Source organism: Parus major, chromosome 7 (genome assembly GCF_001522545.3).
Source record: "Parus major isolate Abel chromosome 7, Parus_major1.1, whole genome shotgun sequence".
NCBI classification, from domain to species: Eukaryota; Metazoa; Chordata; class Aves; order Passeriformes; family Paridae; genus Parus; species Parus major.
In genome coordinates this window covers 22,428,819-22,445,788 of record NC_031776.1, presented here as the reverse complement: position 1 = coordinate 22,445,788, position 16,970 = coordinate 22,428,819, and the positions used below count along the sequence as shown (strand labels likewise).

Below are 16,970 nucleotides of genomic sequence, written 5' to 3'. Positions count from 1 at the left end.
TGGCCTTCTCCGCCCCGCTGCTGTTCCGCCTGGGGTGAGTGAGCGAGCGAGCGGAAGAGCGAGCGTTCGCCGCTGCGGGACCCCCGCGGGCAGGCTGGCAGCCACCGCCGCCCGCCTTTGTGCTGCCGCCGCGAGGGAGGGCCCAGCAGCCTCCCCTCCTTGTGCGGAGCCGCCCGGGGAGGAACCTGCGGCCGCGCCGGCACCGAGAGACCGGGCTGGGGCTCAGCCCGCTCCCGCCGGGGGAGTAGGGGCGGGCGGGGTCAGTCCGGCCGCCGGGGCCGGGGATCGGGCACCGGCTCCCCCCGCGCGGTGCCGGTCACCCTCCCGTGCGGGGCGCCTCCTCTCGGGTGTCACCGCGGACCTGCCCCGGTGCCCCGGCTGTGGTCGGGCTACCCGGTGCTGGCAGGAGCCCCCGCTCCCCGGTTTCGGGCTCCCGCCGCCACAGACGCAGGGGACCCTCGGGTACTGCAGGGATCGCTCCCGGTGTGCCATCCAGGGGTGCCCTCGGCCGGGAATGGGCTTTGCAACCCGCCACTTTACATGTCCGTTATTGCACCATTCCCCGTACCATCCCATATCGCTGCTGTGCAAACGGGGAGCTCCCTCCGAGCCCCGCAGCCTGTTATCTTTTGCACCCCCACATGCACGGGGGCTTTTCTTGCCTCCCTTTTGCTCGGCCCATTCCCTTCCCTGATTCCCCAGACCATGTCAAGCTTGAGCATGTGTCCCCCGGAGCATGGGGAAGAACAGCCCGCTCCAGCCTCTCCTGGTGAGCACCCCGCAGCAACGCCCCCCCAGTCCCTTGCTGCTCACAGCAGCTGGAGGGTGCCTGCTTGGGGAACCAGTTCAGCCCTCACTACACATCTGGGCTGTGGGGTACACACACACCACCTCTAGCCCCCCCGAATGAGAAAGTGGCCCTATATGTGCTCCCTGTGTGAGTCACAGCCTCGGCAGTATCCCCTTCCCAAGTGGGCTCCTTAGGGAAACTGGGTTTAATGCCTGGGGGTGTCTGCCCTCCCTAGGTACAGCCTGTACGCCCGCACACGCCTGGGCTACCTCTTCTACCAGCGGCAGGTGAAGAAGGCCCGGGAGCGGTACCCGCACGGCCACTCCGTGCCCCAGCCCTACTGCTTCCCTGGTGAGTCCTGGCGAGCCCCTCCCACGCCACGGCCCTGCAGTGTCCCCCAGCGCTGGCTCTTTGGGGTGGGGAGGGGTTGCCATCACCGAATTGCCCGAAGCATGTTTAACTAAGAATTAGATGTAAGCTGTGGGGAGTTTGGCCTGGACTCCCTCTTTTCCAGCCAGGGGCGTCATGCCCTGATGCTGTCTGCTCCTTCCCAGGGGTGAAAATCCTGCCTATTCCTGTGCTCTCCAACAACTACAGCTACCTGGTCATCGACACTGGCTCCAGCCATGCGGCCGTCATCGACCCCTCTGACCCACTGGCTGTACAGGTGAGAGCCCCACAACCAGTCTGACCTGGTGTTTGGCTGTCTCCAAGTGAGGACACGTCTCTGTATTTTGGGGATAGAGGGGAGCAAATCTGCCCCTAACCTGCAGCTCTTAGTGGCCAAAGCAAGATTGGACCATGACAAGGGAGCTGGGGTAGACAGGGTTTAGGGGGAAACTGGAATTTAGGTTCTCTGTTCCCCCTAATCTGTCCATATTTCCCCCCCATTCCCAGGCTGCCATTGAAGAAGAGGGGGTGATGCTGGAGGCCATATTCTGCACACACAAACACTGGTAAGGGGCAAGAGGTGGCCCTGGAAGGGTTGGTAGCTGCTGTGGAGGTTGCCCCAGCCCTGCCCCATTTAGTGGGGGGAGTATGGGGGTGTACATTTAGGGTCTCTGACCTCCCTGTCTTGCAGGGACCACAGCGGAGGGAACGAGGCACTCTGCCAGAAGCACAGCTCCTGCAAGGTGTATGGCAGCGCTCTCGATGCCATCCCACAGCTCACCAAGTAAGTCCTGCATCCCCCTAGCACCCCTGTAAATTTGGGGGGGGTGGGGGGGTGGTGGTGCTTCATTCCCAACCCCCACTGTCTGCGGCATTCACCCACCAGTCCATTCCCCCAGTACCACGTTGGACAGAGAGCTGGCACGCTCCTGACACCAGTGTGCGGGAAGGGTTGCCAGGGGAGGTGCGTATTTTGAGGTGCTGGGGTTGGGGGGAGCACCCTGACGGTGCCCCCTGTTCCCGGCACAGCCCACTTGCAGACAGGGAGAAGGTGAGCGTGGGCTGCCTGACCTTCGAGGCGCTCGCCACGCCTGGCCACACTGTGGGACACATGGTCTATGTGCTGGACGGGGGCCCCTTTGGCAGCCCCCCCTGCCTCTTCTCCGGGGACCTCCTCTTCCTTGCTGGCTGTGGTGAGTGCACCCAACTCCAGACAAGGGGTTGGGGTGTTGGGGGGGTTATCCCATCCTGGGCTGGGCTTAGGGGTACCCCCAGACCTCCCCATGACAGGTGGTTGTGTGGGGGTCCAGGCAGGCCGTTTGAGGGCTCCCCTGAGACCATGCTTGCCTCCCTGGACGTGGCCATGGGCTTGGGTGAGGATACGCTGCTTTGGCCAGGTGAGTGTCCCCAGCAGCAGGGCAGAGCTGCTGGTGTCCCTCTAGTCCCCACTGCCGAGGTGGAGAGCTGGGTGGGGGTGATGCTAAGGGCTGTGTATGGGGGTCCACAGGCCACGAATATGCACTGGAGTGCCTGACCTTTGCCAGCCTCTTGGAGCAGGACAATTCTGCACTGGAGCAGAAGCTGCAGTGGGCAGTGCAGCAACGCCAGGAGAAAAGGAGCACGGTGAGGCCTGGGGGTCCCTGTGTGCAGCACCCACCACCCCAACCCCTCACGGGGTTCCCTTGGCAGGGATGCTGCACCTCAACACCCTCTTGCATGGTGGGTGCCACAGGGGCAGGGGGGGCTGGAGGCATTCCTAGCTCCCTGCCAGGGCTGCAGGCTCCAGCAGGGGAGCTGAGCAGCTGCCCCCACAGTGCCCCTCCACGCTGGGGGAAGAGCAGACCTACAACCCCTTCCTGCGTACCCACCGGCCAGAGCTGCAGGAGGCACTAGGACTGTGGCAGGGCATGGGGGAGGACCCGGACGCCTTTCGTGCCCGCGTCCTCAAAGAAGTGCGGAGGCGCAAGGACCTCTACCAAGCCACCTAGATCCCACTCCCTGGATCCCCCCTTTCCACCGGGCCGGGTGATGGTTGGACACAAGGGGGCCAAGACTGTATGGTTTGTTTTGCTGTGAATCTCCCTCCTGCGGTGCCGGGTTGGGGCAGGGGGAAGAGTGGACACCCCCTTAAGTGGGCACCCCATATGTGATCCCTGCCTTTGCTCCCTCAAACTTGGGGGTAACCAGCTGTCATATAGAAGCACCTCAATCCCCTCTCGGGGGGTCTGTAGCCCCCCACTTCACTGCTGGGGCTATAGGAATGGCACCAAGGGCTTTTTCCTACAATCCCTCCCCCCCCCCCATTTTTCTGGGAGTCTACAATTTCTCCTCCACCACCAGCACCACTCAGCCCCCTCCCCTTAAGCCCCCAGTGTTGTGCATCTCCTTTGTGGGGGCTGGGATGGAGCCAGCAAGGGAGGCGGGCCGGCAGTACTACCTCCAGGCGAGGGGCTCCTCTCCAGCGCCCCATCCGGAGCCCCCCCTGTACGTACACACACACACTGGAACGGGGCCATAGGGACACACTGCTGGGGCACGGGGGGTGCCTCTTCACTGGGGATCGGAGCCACAATCACCCCCACGCCCCAAATAAAAGACTGGATCGATTTTACACCTGTTCGTCCCTTTCTCTCCTCGCCGGCGGGGACAAGGCGGCGCGGAACCCCGCGGCGGGGCGCGGCCCCTTTAAGAGGTGTGGCCAGGGCGTTGCCCGGGAGACGGGGAGGCGTCGGGGGCAGCGGGCTCGGTGCGGCCGGGGGGAGGACGGGGGGCACAGGGGCTGGGGGCTGCAGAGGCGGGGCGGGGGTCACTGCCCCCCCAGGGTCACGCGTGGGGCGGGCACCGCGGTTCGGGGTACCCCTCACCCGAGGGTCCGGCAGCAGGAGCCCACAGGCGAGGCATGGAGCCCCCTCCCGAGAGCTCACAGGAGGCCCCGACCATGGCGGACGCTGCTGCCGACTTCCTGAGCCTCATCGGTGCGTGTCCCCTCCAGCCTCCCCCTTGTCCCGCCGCACCCAGGGGCTCGGCCCAGCGGGGAAATGAAGACAGGGGTTCACAGTCTCTCCGGGAGAGAGCGACCAGAGTGACCGTCTCCTCGCGGTCACTGTCCCTCTGTATCGGGGTCACCATCTCTCCATGCAGGGCTGAAGGAGCTGGAGTGGTGCCTGTTTGCTGAGACGCTGGCAGTGGTGGCCGTGGGGGCCTCACCAAGGGACAAGGCAGAGGGCCAGTGGTGGATGGCAGCCCAGTGGGCACCCTACCAGCGGGAAGGTGAGCCGATGCAGAGCTGCGTCCTGGTGCAAACCAGGTTCCGAGGCAAGCAGGATGATGTCCCTGCCTCCAGCACGCTCAAAGGTGAGCCGGGAGTAGATTTGGGGTGTTCCTCCCCGGGGCTGGAACATCCCTGCCCACCTGCCCCCAGGGCGGGGAATAGGGACAGTGCCGACGGGATTGTTTGAGCATGGCTTTGCTCTGCCAGCCTATGTGACCTGGCAGCTGGAGACCCTGGAGCAGGAGGAGCAGGAGTGCCTGGAGGTGACTGATACAGTGGTGGCATGTCCTCTTCCCTGTGTCCTACCTGCTGGCCTGGGGTGTGCCCTGCACTGGCACCTTCCTGGGGGCTGTGCACCCTGCAAAGCTACTGTGGGTAGTCTGGTGTCCCTTGTCGTGCTTGGACTCCAGCTCTGCTGGTCCCCATCCCCTCAGTGGCAGCTGGAACAGTACCCCGGCTGACAGAGGTGCTGGGGAGTGCCGCCTCAGAGGAGGGGGTGCCCTGGCTCTACCCTCCACCCCGTGCCTCCCACCCCTCCCGCAGCTCAGACCACACCCCACAGAGAAGATGACTCACATTGTGAGCCACGAGCATGGGATGACTGTCACGAAGACCCTGCAGGAGGGAGAGGTAAGGTTGAGGGTAGGGTCACATCCTGGGAGGGGGCAGCACAGCTGGCCTGTCTCCCCAGGGGTGCACCAGGCATCTGGGGATGCTGGAGCTGTGAGGTAGCCAGGTCCCTCTGCAGGCAGAGCCACAGTGCCAGAGCTTCCACTACAGCCGGGCCAAGCTGCGGGGGCTGCTGCTGGAGGGTGCCAGCCTCCTGCTGCTGCGGGTGCTGGCACGCCGGCAGACAATGCCCCCAGACCTTGTCTTCCCAGCCATCAACACCGAGGGTGACCTCTGCACCTGCAGCTATGTGAGCCACCAGCCAGGGGGGCCTGTGGGATGGGGGCATCTGGGTCAGGTTGGGGTAACCAGGATGGGGTGTGGGAAGTGGGAGTGGGCAGAATGTGTTTGACAGCATGAGGGGACACATGGGGATGGCACCTGGGGGCAGGGGTGACTCTGAGACAAGGCTGAGCCCTGGGTGTACCGCCCCCAGTCTGCCCTGGGCATCCAGCGGCAGGCAGTGGGCTCGGCAGAGACAGAGGTGTTTGTGATCGAGCGAGCCGTGCACACCAGCACGGGCGCCTCCACTGTCTGGCACAGCAGCTTCCTCCCCAACGGGTAAGGGCAGGGGTCCATCAGAGGCACCCCAGCCCTGCCAGTCTGGTGGGACCCAGGATGGGGTGGTCAAGGGCTCTTCCCCTCTCAGGCATTTGGCTCAGCTGATGCAGATTGGCTCCCCGGTGCTGATGCTTCTACAGGATGAGTCCATCCTCATCAATTCAGGTACTGAGGAGGGGAGGCTTGTGCCTCCCAGCACGGGCTGCCCCTGCCCACTGTCTGGAAGTCAAGGGGGAACACCCTGCCCTGCCTTTCTGCTCCCAGGTAGGTTTGAGCCCCAGCTCCCCTTCCCCAAAGAGCCCCGGGACTGGGAGGAGGACATCCAGCTCTGCTCCTGCTTCCTGGACAGGAAGGTAAGATGGGTGGACGTGGGGACAAGGGGACATGGGGCTGTGCCAGTCTCCAGCAGGGCCTCCCCTGGTGTGCCCAGGAGGCACATTGAGGAGGCAGGCTGACCAACATCCTTCCTCACATCTTCTTAAGTGTGGGAAAGGACCCAGGCTCCTGTCCCCCTCAGCCTGGCACTGACCAGGGGGGAAAATGTGTGTTCATGCTCATCTCACCCACCCTTTCCACCCCACTCCAGGAGGAGCTGCAACTATCCCATGCTGCCTACCTCCAGCAGCACCCCGAGGTCCGGGCACTGCTGTCTGACTTCCTACGGGCATTGCTCCTCCAGCAGCCACAGGACCCCATCTCCTTTGCTGCAGAATTCTTTGCCTACCAGCGGCCCATTGGGACCCCCTTTGCCTCCACTGGGGCTACCAGCCCCCTCCCCAACTCCTCACCTGGCCACCCTCCAGCTGACAGCAAATAAAGCAGCCAGCACTGCCTGTCCAGTCTCGTTTACTTTGGGGAAACTGAGGCTCAGGGAGGGTAGGTGGAGCTGAGCTGTGTGCTAAAGCCCCATCATGCCTTCTGGGTGGGACCCTGTGCCACTCACAGCTGTTCTAGCCCTTCCTTAGGGGGTGGAGGGTGCCTGGGGTGCACTTTAGAGCAGGGCCAGGCTCAGATCCCTGTGCCTGCCACCACCCCACATGATCCCTATGGACACCCCTTGCTCACCTCCCTGTGGGACACAGCCTGGCTGGCAGAAGGGTACCCCAAGATGGGCAGCTGGTACTAACCAGGCACCCACAGGAGCACCTGAGCTGCTCCCCCTTCCGCCTCCACAACCATGAGGGTCCTGGGGATGGGGTGCCCCACTTTTGTTGGCACAGCTTGACACTGCAACACTGGCACCCCATCTTTGGCGGGTGGGTCCCTGCACCCAAGGGTGATGTGAGCACCCTGTGCCACAGAGCCTGCCTGGCTGGGTGCTTCCCGCAGCAGCTAAGGGTGCATTTTGGTCTCCTTATGCAACATGTGCCTGCTTCCTCCTCACTCCCACTTCTATGGCATTTCCCCTACTCCCGTGGGGCCAGCCCTCCCTTCTCACTCTGTGGGACACTCCACAGTCCCCCCCAGTCACCCAAGCAGAACCTTTGGCATGTGATGGAGAGTGACATGCAGACATCTTCCCACGCCCCAGTGAGGGTGACTCGTGTTTGCACGTGTGTGAGGCAAAGGGGAGGGAAGGGGCCTCCTGGCACCAGGGGGGAACCGAGACTCTGTGTTCATAGGGGTAGGGAAGGAGGACTTCCTTCTCCTGTCCTTCTCCTCTCCTCCTGAGGGAGGGCGGGGGAATGACACAACCGCGGGGGGTCCTTTAAAAGCTGGGCTGCCGGCACTGCACTCAGTGCTGAAATCAGGGAGCCTCAGCACTGTGGCTGGACCGGGTCCACCCATGGCATCACTGGAACCGGGTGAGTCTTACAACACTTCTTGGGTCCCCTTGTGCCTCCTGTTGTCCCCCTAGACCCCCTTCCCTCCACCCTGGGTTGCTGTGCTCCATCTTTCGGTGGGCACCATCCCTCCCAGCCTGTCCTGGATTCCCCACCTGCCTCATCCTCTGTTCCCTCAAGCCTGGGAATGTGATTCAACCTATACCCAGGATGTAGGTGGGCTGCAGAGGGGGAATTAGGACCAGTACCAGCTTCTTGTCCTCACCCAATGCCCATCCAGCAGCAGGAGCTGGGGCAGGGTCCCCTCCTGTCCCTGCTGCCCAGAAACACACTTGGCTCTTGGACTGGAGAAGACGGGACTGAGACCAAGGGTTTTAGGGGCACCTGAGAAGGAGGTGGCATCTGATCCCTTTGGGTAGCCTTTGAAAATCCCATAAAGTCATTGTCATGGCCCTCTTGGGAAACTGGTGCTTGTCCCCCATGAGGTTCATCAGGCAGGGTCAGGTGGGACTGGAGGAAGCTGGTACCAGGGCTGCCAGCCCACCAGTGTCCTCGTCCCCGTGGCAGGCTGCCACCTCCCCTCCTCTTCCTTGTCCCCCTCAGGCCTCACCAGGTCCCTGAACAGGGGCCAAGAGCAGAGTTACAGCACTGGCAGGAGCCCCAAGCCCCTGCAGCACCCTGGCACTCAGGACCAGACCTACCTGGAAGAGCTCATCAGCATCCCCAAGGGCAGTGGGGTAGGCACTGCAAGGCTGTCTCAGGGAGGGTGGGGGAGTGGGGCAGTGCTGCAGGGAGCTGTGGGGAGGTGGGGAAGCAAAGGGCCACTGCAGTGGGGAATATGTGTCTTGGCTCATGCCCTGGGGACATGCCCCCAGCACCCCAGACCCAGCTCAGGCAAGTCACAGCCTTAGGTTGAGTGTTTCCATGTTTAAAGTTGTCCAGATGGAGAAACTGAGACAATGGGGCAAGGATCACCCCACTGCTCACACACCTCCTGGGCCACCCATGGATGAGCCCAGTGGGGCTCCCCAAGGCTGCTTGCACCCCATCAGCCACCTCCATCCTTGTCTGGTCTCGGGGCAGTGGAACAGAGAAGGGGAAGGAATGGATTCCCTAGTCAGGAGGAGCAGCAAAAGCAGAGGACAGCAGCGGAATTCCATGGGATGCAATTAATAGTGCCTGACAGTGCTGGGACTCCCCTGCAAATCACTGTCCAATGGGTGAGACGGGACTCACTGCCCCTCCAGTACTGCTGCTAACAGGGAGAGGCTGGGGGCAGCAGTTCCCTCTCCGAAACAGTCAGGAAAATGACCTCCATGTGCTAAACACATCCACACGGGCAGCACTGGGCTAAAGGGGACTGGATGTGCAATTAGGAGGCACTGGTTTTGAACGGGAGCTCCTCGCTCTGACCTGCTGCTCTGTCCCAGCCTGGGTTCAGCTTTAGGAAACTCTGGGCTTTCACCGGTCCCGGCTTCCTCATGAGCATCGCCTACTTGGACCCAGGCAATGTGGAGTCAGACCTGCAATGCGGGGCACTGGCGGGATTCAAGGTGAGCCCTGCTCCGGGCTCAGGAAGCGGGCGGGGGTTTCGTAACCTCTCCAGCACCAACGGCTGCCCATGGCAGCTGCCTTCCCCATCCCGGGAGCAGGAAGGGCACGGGGAGCCCTCGGCACAGGGAGAGGCCACCCAGGGGGGCACCCCTCGGAATGGGCAGGAGAGCACCCGCACCCCTTCTCTTCCCTGCAACCCCGGTTGAACTGGGGACCCCCGGGCGGCCGGATCCTGTCCAGTACCCAGTCCCTACTGCCTCCCTCCCTCCTGCCCCCCAGCTGCTGTGGGTGCTGCTGTGGGCCACCGTTCTGGGGCTGCTGTGCCAGCGCCTGGCCATCCGTCTAGGTGTGGTGACCGGGAAGGACCTGAGCGAGATTTGCTACCTCTATTACCCCAAGGTGAGCAACCACGGGGAGAACCCTGGGGTCGCAGTCTGGGGCGGACCCTGTGCTGGTGACAGTCCTAGCAGGGACTTGCAGGGCTGGAGAGGAGCAGAAAGAAAGCAGAAAGGAGCCCCCTCTCTCAGGGGCTCCCCAAAGCCCCCCAAGCCCCGGTGTCCCCCACCTAGTGCCCACACCCCTGCGGTAGAGGGGCCCAGGGTGAGAGGTGGTAAACACCAGTGTCCTGGTGTGACCTGGGGACACATGAGAGCGTCCCCCACGGGAGTGAGCCCAGGTGTCGGGGCAGCAACGCGAAGCCGAGACGCAGGAAGCCTGTGCATGTTGGGGCAGAAAACTGGGGAGAGTCAAGGGGAGGGATCACATGGACTGGGGGTGTTAGGGGTCCCGTCTGAATGTCAAGATCCTGATTGAGCAAGGAGATGCTGGCTGAATGACAGGACCCCAAAAGGAGGGTTGGACACATCCCTCTGCCCCACCTCCCTCAAACCCCTATATCCAGACAGATGGATCCCATCCTCAGCTCTCATGGGCCAGGGATGGGTGTGAGGGGAAGCAGGGAACAGGCTCGGATTTAGCATCTGTCTTTCATCCTGAGGTTGTGTTGTGAAAGAAGCTGAGAGGGGTCCCCATGCTGCTCTGCATGGCCAGCTACAGCCTGGAGACAGGGACTCACACCCAGGATGCTGTGCCAGCTTGCCCAGAGCTACACGCCACTGTGGGCTCAGGCACCTCATGGTGCCCTGTCCCCTCCAGGTGCCCCGTGTGCTGCTCTGGCTCACGATTGAGATCGCCATCATCGGCTCAGACATGCAGGAGGTGATTGGGACAGCCATTGCTTTCAGCCTGCTCTCAGCTGGCCGGTGAGCCTCCCCACAGGGACCCCCAGCCTTCCCAAAGGGCCTACTCCACAGAGGGCCATGTATCTAATCCCACCCCTGGCCATTCTGCAGCATTCCCCTCTGGGGTGGGGTCCTTATCACCATTGTGGACACCCTCTTCTTCCTCTTCCTCGATAAGTATGGTGAGTGCCAAGATGAGGGCTGGGGATACTATCACCCAGGCTGCCCTGGTGGCCATGTGGCACCAGTGTTCCCTGCTCTGTTCCACCCCATCTCTTTACCTTTCTAGGGCTCCGCAAACTGGAGGCTTTCTTCGGCCTCCTCATCACCATCATGGCCCTGACCTTTGGCTATGAGGTGAAGGGGGGAGCTGGGGACAATCCTTTTCCTGTAAGGCTGGCAAGGGACCCCGCCACTTGGTGTCCCCACTGCTACCAGCCTGCGGTAGGGGGGTGGCAGCTCACAGTGCCCCTTCTCACTGCTTCACAGTATGTGGTGGTGAGGCCAGGGCAAGTGGAGGTGCTGAAGGGCATTTTCCTGCCCAGTTGCCGGGGCTGTGGGCGAAAGGAGCTGCTGCAGGCCATGGGCATCATTGGCGCCATCATTATGCCCCATAACATCTTCCTCCACTCCTCCTTGGTCAAGGTGAGATCAAGGCACTGCCATGGGCACTGTTCTGCCAGGGTGCCTCAGGGTACACTTGGTGGGGACCAGCTGGTCCTGGCTGTGGGACAGGGGTGCTCACATGACCCCGTGACACCTGTGCCACTGGCCATGCCCAGACACGGGCGATCGACCGGTCCAAGAAGGAGGCAGTGCAGGAGGCCAATATGTATTTCCTGATCGAGTCCTGCCTGGCCCTCTTTGTCTCCTTCCTCATCAACCTCTTTGTCATGGCTGTCTTTGGCGAGGCTTTCTACCACCAGCGAAATGAGGACGTGGTGAGTGTCACCTCACGTGCACAGGGAGCTGTGCCCAGCTGTGGACATGGGCAGGATGAGTATCCCCTGGGGATTGCACGTTCTCATTCCCCGAGATGTGATGTGTGGGGATCCCCCAGTGCCTGTGGGAGCTGCTGGGTGGCTGTCACACTCGTGCCTGCCATGCCTTACAGCACAACAAGTGCATCAACAGCAGCGTCAGCCACTACGCCAGCATCTTCCCCACAAACAACAAGACAGTCTCTGTGGATATCTACCAGGGGGTGAGTGGCACCAGGCTGTGTCCAGTGAGCATCCATTCCCATTTGGGGGATATATCACTCTCCCCATTGACCCCTGGGGCGATTATTAACCCCACTAGAAAGCTGGGAGCTGATGGGAATGCCTGGGGTAGGGGACACTTTAGGATGCCCACTGGAGTGTCCTTACACAGGGTGTCATCCTGGGCTGCTATTTCGGGGCAGTGGCACTGTACATCTGGGGCATCGGGATCCTGGCAGCAGGACAGAGCTCCACAATGACCGGGACTTACGCTGGGCAGTTCGTCATGGAGGTGAGAGATAGCAATGCTGGCCCTTGCCCCCGCAGGGAGGGGCTGAGAGCAGGGAAATCACGGGCGGGCCCTGGCTGGAGGGTTTCTGTGGGCAGCACACTCCCCCAGGGGTATTTGGAAGAGTTAATTGCCCACCATTCCTGCAGGGATATGGAGGGTGGCAGCTTGCTAGCACCAGTGTCCCTGTTCCCCAGGAGGGGGGATGGAGACAGTGCCCACCCACTGCACCCTGTGGGTGCCCCATGCAATGTTTCCCTAATTAATTAGATCCTCTCTTAATGAGTCGGAGGTGACACCTAGTGGGGCTCGGCAGCCCTGCAAGAGCCCGCTCAGTGCTCTGGCATAAAGGAGGGGGAGATGCCCCCCATGTTCCTTCCTGCCAGGGTTTAGGGGGTCGCCCCGACACGGTGCCCCAGGCGCAGCGAGGGTTTCAGGTTCTGCCGTGTTCCAGGGCTTCCTGCAGCTCCGCTGGTCCCGCTTCAGCCGAGTGCTCTTCACCCGCTCCTTTGCCATCCTGCCCACTGTCTTCGTGGCCGCTTTCAAGGATGCCAGCCACCTCACAGGCATGAATGACCTGCTCAACGTCCTGCAGAGCATCCTGGTAAGGGTGTGGGAGGGCATCACCTGCGCCCAAACACCCCAGCCTGGCAGCCCTGATGTCCTCATCCCCCTCTCCTTTCAGCTGCCTTTTGCCGTTCTGCCTGTCCTCACCTTCACCAGCCTGCACCCGCTCATGAAGGACTTCAGCAACAGCCTGTGAGTGCCAGGGCACAGAGGAAGCAGAGTGGGGAGCTGTGGCTGCAAGCACCTTCCCTTTGGCCCATCCTATCCCCCCAAACCATGCCATGGGACAATTAGTGTATGGACATTGGAGGGGTATGTTCATTCCCACCTGCCCAGGGCAGCCAGAGCGGAACAGACCCCATCACTACCCTCATCATCCTCCTCCCAATCACACCTCTGGTTCCTTGGCACCCCTGGACCCTCAACATCCTCCTGGCACTGCCAGTCCTGGATTTAGAAGGTGGTCAAAGTCCACACCTAGAGCCCCACCACAGGGTGAAATACAGCTGTGGGGTGCAGAGATGTCCCAGCTGGGGTCTGGTTCATGTATAAACTCAGCTCCCCCAGCCCTCTGTGCCCAGTGGCCCCAGGGTGGGGGCTCTGCCCTGACACTGATGCCCACTGCTCTGCTCACAGCCCAGGGAAGGTGCTGATGACCCTCATCACGGGGCTGGTCTGCACCATCAACGTTTACTTCGTGGTGGACTTTTTGCCAACCCTGCATGGCCTGGAGTACCACATTCCCCTGGGCCTGCTACTGGCTCTCTACATGGCTTTCGTCGCCTACCTGGTAGGGCTGGCACGGCGGGATAGGGGCGGGTCAGTGTCCCTGCTGAGTGCTCATCGACCTGTGCTCTTTGCCCCTGCAGATCTGGACATGCAGCATCGCGCATGGAGCCCGGTTCCTAGCCCGGGGCCACCACAGCCGGTTCAATTTTGGTCTCGCCCTCGAGCCGACAGGGACATGGTGACAGATCCCGTCCCTTATCCCCACGTCCCTGCCCTGCGCGGCCTCCTCACAGCGGACATGGATTTGCTGCCACTCCGAGTCCGGAAATGTTGTAACCAGAGATGCACCCAGCAAGGAAAGGGTTAACAGGCCGGCAGACCTCCCCCCAAGATCTTAGAGCTCAGCGTTTCTTCCCAGCCCAACCCCCGCCAATTCCGGGGTGCTGGTCCAGGCATGATGCGAGGCAGTGGGATAGCAGCGGAAGTTCTCCCATCCCTCGCTACAGACGCTTCAGTGAATGAGCCGCGTCGGAGACTTCCCTGCTCATTATTGCCAGGAACCGCCGGCCCCCAGGACTTCTAATCACCGCTGGGGACCGCTAATTACCGCCGGGACCGCTAACCACCCCGCACCGCCCGCCGCCGGCGGGGCCAGCCCCGGGACCGGCCCCAGCCCCACGCGGGGCTCCGCAACTCGGGGGGCGGGGGACGGCTGATAAACGGCGTGTTTGTAACCTGGCCTCGGCCTCGCTGCTGCTGCGTGGCCCCGGTGTGGGGCGGGGACCCTCGGCCCAGCCGTACCCCGGGGACGGCCCCTTTGCCCCGGGCGGGGGACTGGGCGGAGTTGCCAACGCGTGGCCGTGGCGGCGCGGGGGGCTCCGAGCCAGCTTTTTGCATTCCCGCGGGGGGAGCGGGGCTGTCGGGGGCCCCACCGTGCCCTTCCCGCCCCGGATGCCCCGTTTCCCGCCTGCCGGTACTGCCGGATGCGGATGCGAAGCCGCTGGAGCCCTCCCTGGGGGCGGCCGTCGCCCCCTCCTCGGTCCCGCACCGCGGGTAGGGGGGGGGGGTCCCACCGCGCTTCGGCCGCCGCCGCGGTCCGCACTTGCGAGACGCTCCCTGGCTGTTTCAAGGCTCCCCCCTCTCCCCAGGACCCCCCCCACCCCAAAATCCCACTTCCCGACCCACGCCGGCCGGGTAGCGGAGGGGGAATTTTGGGGGCCGGATACCCCCCAGCCCGTGCCCCCCCCACCACGGGAAGGGACCCCCCCCCCCCCCCCGCCGCTCCCGGGGGCCGCGCTTGTTTATGTGAAGAATGTCCCCTTCCTTAAAAGGGCGATGGCGGACGGGGTGGGGCGGTACCTCCCCCCCCGCCTCCGCGTTGGCCCGGCCTCTGGCTGCTTGAAGGAGGGGCTAGGGCTGTGGGGCCCACCGAAAGGCGGCGGCTCCCCCTCCTGCGGGGGCGCAGCCGACCCGAGCCGCGGGAGGAGGAGCAGGAGACGCCCCGAGCTCGGGGTGCACCTGTCCGGGGGTACAAGCCTTGGGGTACCACCGAGGGGTAGGGGGACATCGGGGTGGTCCTCAGCGGGCAGAAGGCTGGGGGGATTGGGGTCTGCAGGATTATGCCTGTGGGATTTGCTATTCTCCATCTGGGACCTGCAACCCAGAGCACCATCAGCCCAGGGACACCTGCCTCCACCCAACCCTTAGGAAAAAGTGTCCCACTCCAAGTGGTGCGCCTTGGCTATAGGGCAGCTCTTGGTGGAGTTCAGCTTCCAGGGCCAGGGCTGTGTTGGGGAACAGGGAAAAGCATCCAGGACCCCAGACTAAGAGCAGTGGAGTGGGACAGAGGGGTCCCTGAGTGCCTGATTGAGAGGAGCCTGATGCTCTTGTGCCTGTACCTCGCAGCCCAAACAATCCAGCTGGGCTCTGCCTACTCTTGGCCTGGGCTTGTCCCACAGCCCCAGGACAGGGAGAGGGTCTCCCTGAGCTCCCCAGCTGTCCAATCTGCCTCCAAGCAGGCAGTGGAACTGGAAGTGGTGCTCCAACTACTGCTGCAGGCATTGGCCCAGAGACTTTTCTAATTGTGTTCATTGGAGAACTAGCAGGGCCTGGCTGGACTCAGCAGGGAGAGAGGAGGAGGAGGATGTAGCCAAAGGGACAGGGGTCCTGGACGGAACCCTGTGTAGCCTCCGCAGCTGTCCCCACAGAAAACATCCTCCAGCAGCCCAGCCCAGCCAGTTGCTGGGGATGAGGCAGACATCCCGTCCAGTTCCACCTGGGATAAAGGAATACAAAGGTCAGTCCAAAATAATAGAGAGAAGAGGAAGCACAACCTCTTCCTTTCCTCCTGCTGGGCCAAGAGACAACGGTGTCTGCCTGATGTGGGAGCTGGCTGCCATACTGCGGAGGGGCAGCAAAACTGAGGCACAACTGCTGCCCACCATCAGAACCGTGGGAGGGGGTGGCAGGATGCAGTGTCCCGGTTCCCAACAGCAGCTGGTCCCTTCCACGGCTCCCCGGGGACACGTGGTGCCGGGATGTTCCACGTGGAGCCGAGAGTGCGGGAACTGCAGGTATAAATTGGCTTTTGTGTTGCCAGAATCCCGCCAGCCCCCCAGCATCGCAGTTCTCTGTGGCGGCACCTCCCAATCCCGGACCCCATTTACTAGCGTGGTCACCTGGGGGCAGGTGTCGTGTCCCCTTGTGCCCCACGCTGGAAGGTGGGACGTGTCCCCCTCCCAGCGCTGTTTCCCAGGGGCTGCTCCCACCCTGCCATGTCGGCTCAGCCCCGGGGGATAGAGCGGTAACCGGGGTCTGCCACCGCCCGCATCTCTGCCCCTGGTCCCTACTGGGCCAGAAAAGGCGATCTCAGCTCCTGAAGTTCCCAAGCCGCAGGTGGGAGAGGTGGAAAGACTTCCAATGAGCTGAGACGGGAAATTTCCAACCTGCTGCACCCTCGAGGCAGCGCTGACAGAGCGCACAGCATCTCCTGCCGCCGAGATGGCGAGGGTGGCGGCCGGGACAGGCCCCCTCCCGGGCCGGACGCTGCCTGGGCGGGGTTGGGGGACACGGCGGTGAGAGGCTGCCGCGGCACAGCCCCGCAGCGCCAGCGAGGGGAGGGGGCTGGAGGATGCTGCATTTGGGGGGCGGATTTCCTCTGAGGGACTTGTGCCATCCATCAGCTCCCGGCAAGAGTTGCTTTTCAGAAAGTGGCTGGAAACAGCCCCGTTTCCCCGCCGAAGGCAGGAGGAAAGGAATTGTGAGGGGAAGTGTATGTGTTGATAACATAGACTTATTAATTGGGCAGATAATTGGGGGATTGCGGGAGAAAGACAGAACGACAGAAAAGAGCGGCGGTTTTTGGCGCAGCCCCCCAGCACCTTTGCCGCGCACCGCTGGCCTGTACAGGCAATGGGCGACGTGCCCTCGGGGGGTAATGGGGACCCCCAGCCCCGAGCCGCTAGTCCAGGCTCTCTGCTCCAGGGGGACGTGTTCATATGCCGGAGGGATCCCCGGGATGCCAGCTGATGGGGGGCGACAGAAGTACTGATCCCCCTCTCCACGCTCTCTCGGTCGGGGCGGGGGAGTGTGGGAGAGCCCGGCGGAGTGTCGGGGACCCGTGCACGGTCACCACGGAGCGAGGGTGCTCTCTTCCCAGCCAAACCACAGAACATTCCCCATTTCGGTCCCAATCGCGGCTCGGCGAGGACCCTCACTCCTGCCGGGCTGCGCGGGTGCCGGGAGGAGGAGGGAGGAGGAGGAGGAGGGAGAAGGAGGAGGGCCCCCCCCCGCTGTCGTTGCCCTTTTAAGGGGTTCCTTGAAACCGCGCCCGGGATCCATGTTTGCAGCCCCAGCCCGGGCGGAGGAAACTCCATGTTGTAACAAAGTTTCCTCCGCGGCGCCGCTCCCGCGCCCGCCGCCCC

At 62.9% G+C, this 16,970-nt stretch overlaps 4 protein-coding genes across 8 annotated transcripts in view; all 4 read left to right on the top strand.

The window, feature by feature from the left end:
* The window catches only part of PNKD (PNKD metallo-beta-lactamase domain containing), an 11,585-nt gene extending 7,794 nt beyond the window's left edge, over nt 1-3,791 (top strand). The window contains exons 3-10 of the mRNA XM_015634723.3: nt 1,026-1,141; nt 1,345-1,457; nt 1,688-1,746; nt 1,872-1,964; nt 2,210-2,373; nt 2,491-2,577; nt 2,688-2,803; nt 2,995-3,791. Coding sequence (XP_015490209.1) covers nt 1,026-1,141; nt 1,345-1,457; nt 1,688-1,746; nt 1,872-1,964; nt 2,210-2,373; nt 2,491-2,577; nt 2,688-2,803; nt 2,995-3,168 — 922 coding nt within the window. The 3' untranslated portion in view covers nt 3,169-3,791. The remainder of the gene's footprint in view (nt 1-1,025; nt 1,142-1,344; nt 1,458-1,687; nt 1,747-1,871; nt 1,965-2,209; nt 2,374-2,490; nt 2,578-2,687; nt 2,804-2,994) is intronic.
* CATIP (ciliogenesis associated TTC17 interacting protein) lies at nt 3,783-6,514 on the top strand. 3 transcript variants are annotated; one of them, XM_015634717.3, is made up of 10 exons: nt 3,783-3,872; nt 4,063-4,155; nt 4,322-4,534; nt 4,659-4,822; nt 4,995-5,081; nt 5,200-5,370; nt 5,557-5,681; nt 5,770-5,846; nt 5,946-6,034; nt 6,268-6,514. In XM_015634717.3, exons 2-10 carry the CDS (start codon nt 4,080-4,082, stop codon nt 6,496-6,498), a joined length of 1,233 nt encoding a protein of 410 aa, XP_015490203.1. In that variant the 5' UTR covers nt 3,783-3,872; nt 4,063-4,079; the 3' UTR covers nt 6,499-6,514. The 3 variants fall into 3 exon arrangements, with proteins under 3 accessions (XP_015490203.1, XP_018862984.1, XP_015490206.1); XM_019007439.1 differs by lacking the exons at nt 3,783-3,872; nt 5,200-5,370 and having other exon boundaries at nt 3,985-4,155; XM_015634720.2 differs by lacking the exons at nt 3,783-3,872; nt 5,946-6,034 and having other exon boundaries at nt 3,985-4,155; nt 6,361-6,514.
* An 879-nt stretch (nt 6,515-7,393) lies between these two features.
* SLC11A1 (solute carrier family 11 member 1) lies at nt 7,394-13,786 on the top strand. Of its 3 annotated transcripts, XM_015633949.2 has the most exons (15): nt 7,394-7,486; nt 8,069-8,202; nt 8,896-9,018; nt 9,299-9,418; nt 10,175-10,281; nt 10,372-10,442; nt 10,550-10,617; nt 10,750-10,905; nt 11,043-11,201; nt 11,375-11,464; nt 11,635-11,754; nt 12,206-12,355; nt 12,437-12,510; nt 12,955-13,108; nt 13,188-13,786. In XM_015633949.2, exons 1-15 carry the CDS (start codon nt 7,468-7,470, stop codon nt 13,287-13,289), a joined length of 1,647 nt encoding a protein of 548 aa, XP_015489435.1. In that variant the 5' UTR covers nt 7,394-7,467; the 3' UTR covers nt 13,290-13,786. The 3 variants fall into 3 exon arrangements, with proteins under 3 accessions (XP_015489435.1, XP_015489436.1, XP_015489437.1); XM_015633950.2 differs by lacking the exon at nt 12,955-13,108; XM_015633951.3 differs by lacking the exons at nt 7,394-7,486; nt 8,069-8,202 and having other exon boundaries at nt 8,902-9,018; nt 9,366-9,418.
* Nucleotides 13,787-14,382: 596 nt separating this feature from the next.
* The window catches only part of CTDSP1 (CTD small phosphatase 1), a 7,015-nt gene continuing 4,427 nt past the window's right edge, over nt 14,383-16,970 (top strand). Inside the window, exon 1 of the mRNA XM_015634008.2 lies at nt 14,383-14,575. Coding sequence (XP_015489494.1) covers nt 14,383-14,575 — 193 coding nt within the window. The remainder of the gene's footprint in view (nt 14,576-16,970) is intronic.

Excerpts from the sequence above, each read along its gene's own strand:
- CATIP (XM_015634717.3), top strand. The coding sequence starts at position 4,080 with ATGGAGCCCCCTCCCGAGAGCTCACAGGAGGCCCCGACCATGGCGGAC. Across the intron at positions 4,823-4,994 it reads GTGCACCCTGCAAAGCTACT|CTCAGACCACACCCCACAGA; the intron begins GTGGGTAGTCTG and ends CCCCTCCCGCAG. Across the intron at positions 5,082-5,199 it reads AGACCCTGCAGGAGGGAGAG|GCAGAGCCACAGTGCCAGAG; the intron begins GTAAGGTTGAGG and ends GTCCCTCTGCAG.
- SLC11A1 (XM_015633949.2), top strand. Across the intron at positions 11,202-11,374 it reads ACCAGCGAAATGAGGACGTG|CACAACAAGTGCATCAACAG; the intron begins GTGAGTGTCACC and ends CATGCCTTACAG. Across the intron at positions 11,465-11,634 it reads CTGTGGATATCTACCAGGGG|GGTGTCATCCTGGGCTGCTA; the intron begins GTGAGTGGCACC and ends GTCCTTACACAG.